The 2,528-nt window shown below is 34.6% G+C and overlaps 1 protein-coding gene across 1 annotated transcript; it reads right to left on the bottom strand.

Annotated features, from left to right (window-relative positions):
- Window positions 1–378: 378 nt before the first annotated feature.
- Window positions 379–1,578, bottom strand: LOC108362292 (metallothionein-1-like). The gene is made up of 4 exons (XM_017615221.1): window positions 1,371–1,578; window positions 1,176–1,281; window positions 916–993; window positions 379–779 (listed from the first exon to the last, which is right to left on the bottom strand). Exons 2-4 carry the CDS (start codon window positions 1,195–1,197, stop codon window positions 709–711), a joined length of 171 nt encoding a protein of 56 aa, XP_017470710.1. The 5' UTR covers window positions 1,198–1,281; window positions 1,371–1,578; the 3' UTR covers window positions 379–708.
- Between the last annotated feature and the right edge of the window lie 950 nt (window positions 1,579–2,528).

Genomic DNA, 2,528 nt, shown 5'->3' with positions numbered 1-2,528 from the left:
GTAATTTCGAGAAAGTGGACAATTTCGTTTAGTTAGGAACCAGCATAACACCGATAATAAATTCGGCATCGAAATCCAATGCCGAATTACTGTAGCGAACAAGTGCTACTTTGGACTGAGTAGGCAATTCGGAAATAAAGTTCTGTCTCGACGTACAAAAACAACACTCTATAAGTCACTCATCATGCTCGTGCTGGTATATGACGCAGAAGCATGTACAATGACAACATCCGATGAGGCGGCTCTTGGAGTATTCGAGAGAAAGATCTTACGGAAGATTTACAGGCCCCTACGCGTTGGTAACAGGAATATGCCACAGCAAAGCGTGGCCAGGTACAGCTAGTGATGTATAAAATTTAAAAATCTAAATTTCGATTTTAAACCTTTGACAATTTTTTAGATTACCGACCATTGTGCATTGCTAAAAGTTTTTAGTTTCGCTTTGCAATGTGCCTTTCAAAAATTTTAGGGGGACGTCAAACCCCATTCTCGCCTGGGGTCGCCTATGCACAAACTGTCAAAGTCATTCCTCCATAAAACTTATATGTATATAACTTAACACAAAGAAAGAAGTTTTATTTCGTTTGCATAATATTTCCGTTTATTTGTTTATTGAAAGAATTATAATGCAAATTGTTGAAAGACGTTCAAAGCTAATGTCGCAACTCAGCCGAAAAATTGATTATAATCCAATTATTATTCCAATAATTATTGGCCACATTTGCAACCACTACCACAACCGCAGCTGCCACTTTGCGTCTGTGAACCACATTTGCAATCTGAAACCAACATAAGAAAAGCAAAAGCAATTAATCATTAAAGAAAAGGATATTTTTAAATATTGTCCTTTTTTAATTTTAAATTGCAAGAAATTTAGCTGGTAACTCAAATTAATGTTTTAGACTTAAAACTCACCACTTCCACAAGGACAGCACCTACAAGCTGAGCCGCAACCACAACTACCGCTTTTTGGCTGAGTGGCACATTTGCAACCTAAAGTAAAGAAACATACATAAATAAAATTAAAGCAAATATGTATTAAATTTTAAGTTTAGGCAATTAAAACAACAAATAAATTATGCTGTAATAATGAAATTCGAAAGAAAGTGTGTATAAGGATTATTTATTTTGTATAGAAATACTGATATGCATGCATTTGAGTGTAAGTTACTTACCGCTTCCACATGGACAAGGCATTTTGTGATTTATTTTTAAGTTCTTACACTTAATTTGAGCGCTACAACTGCAAGAGTTGACTATTGTTGTGGTTAACACGAGTCACTGGTTATATATAGGGAAAAAGCTGTATTAGCAATTACAATGGAATTCCGATTTACGGCCCAAAAATGTGCACATATGAACATACATACATACATACAAGCGTATTTTGTTGGTGTAGTGCGCAAACAATGCATTGATCAAAAGTGATCCCGAAAGTTCTGTAGTGCGGTGTGCCGCTTATTTGCAAAACGTTTTTCACACGGCTTGACCCTAAAAGTGCCCTCTTTACTTTCATGCGTGCATACAAAAATACTAGTTACATAGTACGAGTTTGTATGTAACCCGCAGTAAATCGCGCTAATTCAGAACTAGCGCAGAACTAGCTCTTTAAGAGGCGGTACCGGTTCTCGAACTATTCCAACGCAATGCTTTCAACTGCCTCTTTTTACTTGGTGATATCCTACGAAGTGGAAATTGCCACCTCTGCAGAACTTTCGGACTAGTTCTGAACTGGTTCCATTTTCGACAGTTCTGGGACAAAAAGTTTTTTATGAGGAAAAATTATAAAACTAGATTACTGGATATTTTTTCCTCTCTGAACTGTTCCATTTTGGACAGATCTGCGACAGTAAGTTTTTTATTAAAAAATTTTAATTATCCGATTTTTTTATATTTTTTAATTTTTTCTGTTCATTTACAGATTGCGTTTTATTAAAAATTGTTTTCTTTTATTTTATTTAGATATATTAACACTAACGGCACTCAGCAATTTAAATTTCTGAAAAAATCGCCAAAAAAAACAATTTTTTTTATAAATTTCATGAAATCGGATTTATCTTTTATTTTAAAAATGAGATCTTGTTATAACATAGTTTTTAAAACCAAAAGCGAAAGTAATGCCTTCAGGGTAATAATAAATAACACAAATCACTTGTATGATAGTGATGTACAAACAATTTTCTTTAAAAATATTCGTACTTTTAAAAAATATTTGTATTAGCGCTTTTTCCAATAGAACTGCNAGAAATAAGAGTACCAAATATTAAGGGAGCTCACGATTTGTAACATTTTAGCATAAGTGCTATTAAGCTGGCTTTTCAGGGTACTATTTTATATATATATAAGAAAAATTTTAAAGTTAGGGGGGCGGCTCGAGCACCCCCCCGCCCCTACCTGGCTACGCCCATGGTAGCAATCATGCACGCGTTTGTTGTTGGAAAAGCAACAAAATAGATTGCTACGTAGCAACTTTACACATCAAATCCTACAAATCGTGAACTCCCCTGTAACTTTTCGAATGTCAAATG

This window comes from Rhagoletis zephyria, unplaced genomic scaffold, assembly GCF_001687245.7.
Source record: "Rhagoletis zephyria isolate East Lansing unplaced genomic scaffold, Rhagoletis_zephyria_1.1 Rzeph_scaffold_00979, whole genome shotgun sequence".
NCBI classification, from domain to species: Eukaryota; Metazoa; Arthropoda; class Insecta; order Diptera; family Tephritidae; genus Rhagoletis; species Rhagoletis zephyria.
Note: the sequence above shows the minus strand (reverse complement) of the source record. Positions and strands in the feature narration are given on the sequence as shown.

Bases quoted from the DNA above. Each gene is read 5' to 3' on its own strand.
- LOC108362292 (XM_017615221.1), bottom strand. From the start codon at position 1,197: ATGCCTTGTCCATGTGGAAGCG. The intron at 994-1,175 runs GTAAGTAACTTA...TCTTTACTTTAG, and splicing joins GCCTTGTCCATGTGGAAGCG to GTTGCAAATGTGCCACTCAG. The intron at 780-915 runs GTGAGTTTTAAG...TGTTGGTTTCAG, and splicing joins GTGCTGTCCTTGTGGAAGTG to ATTGCAAATGTGGTTCACAG.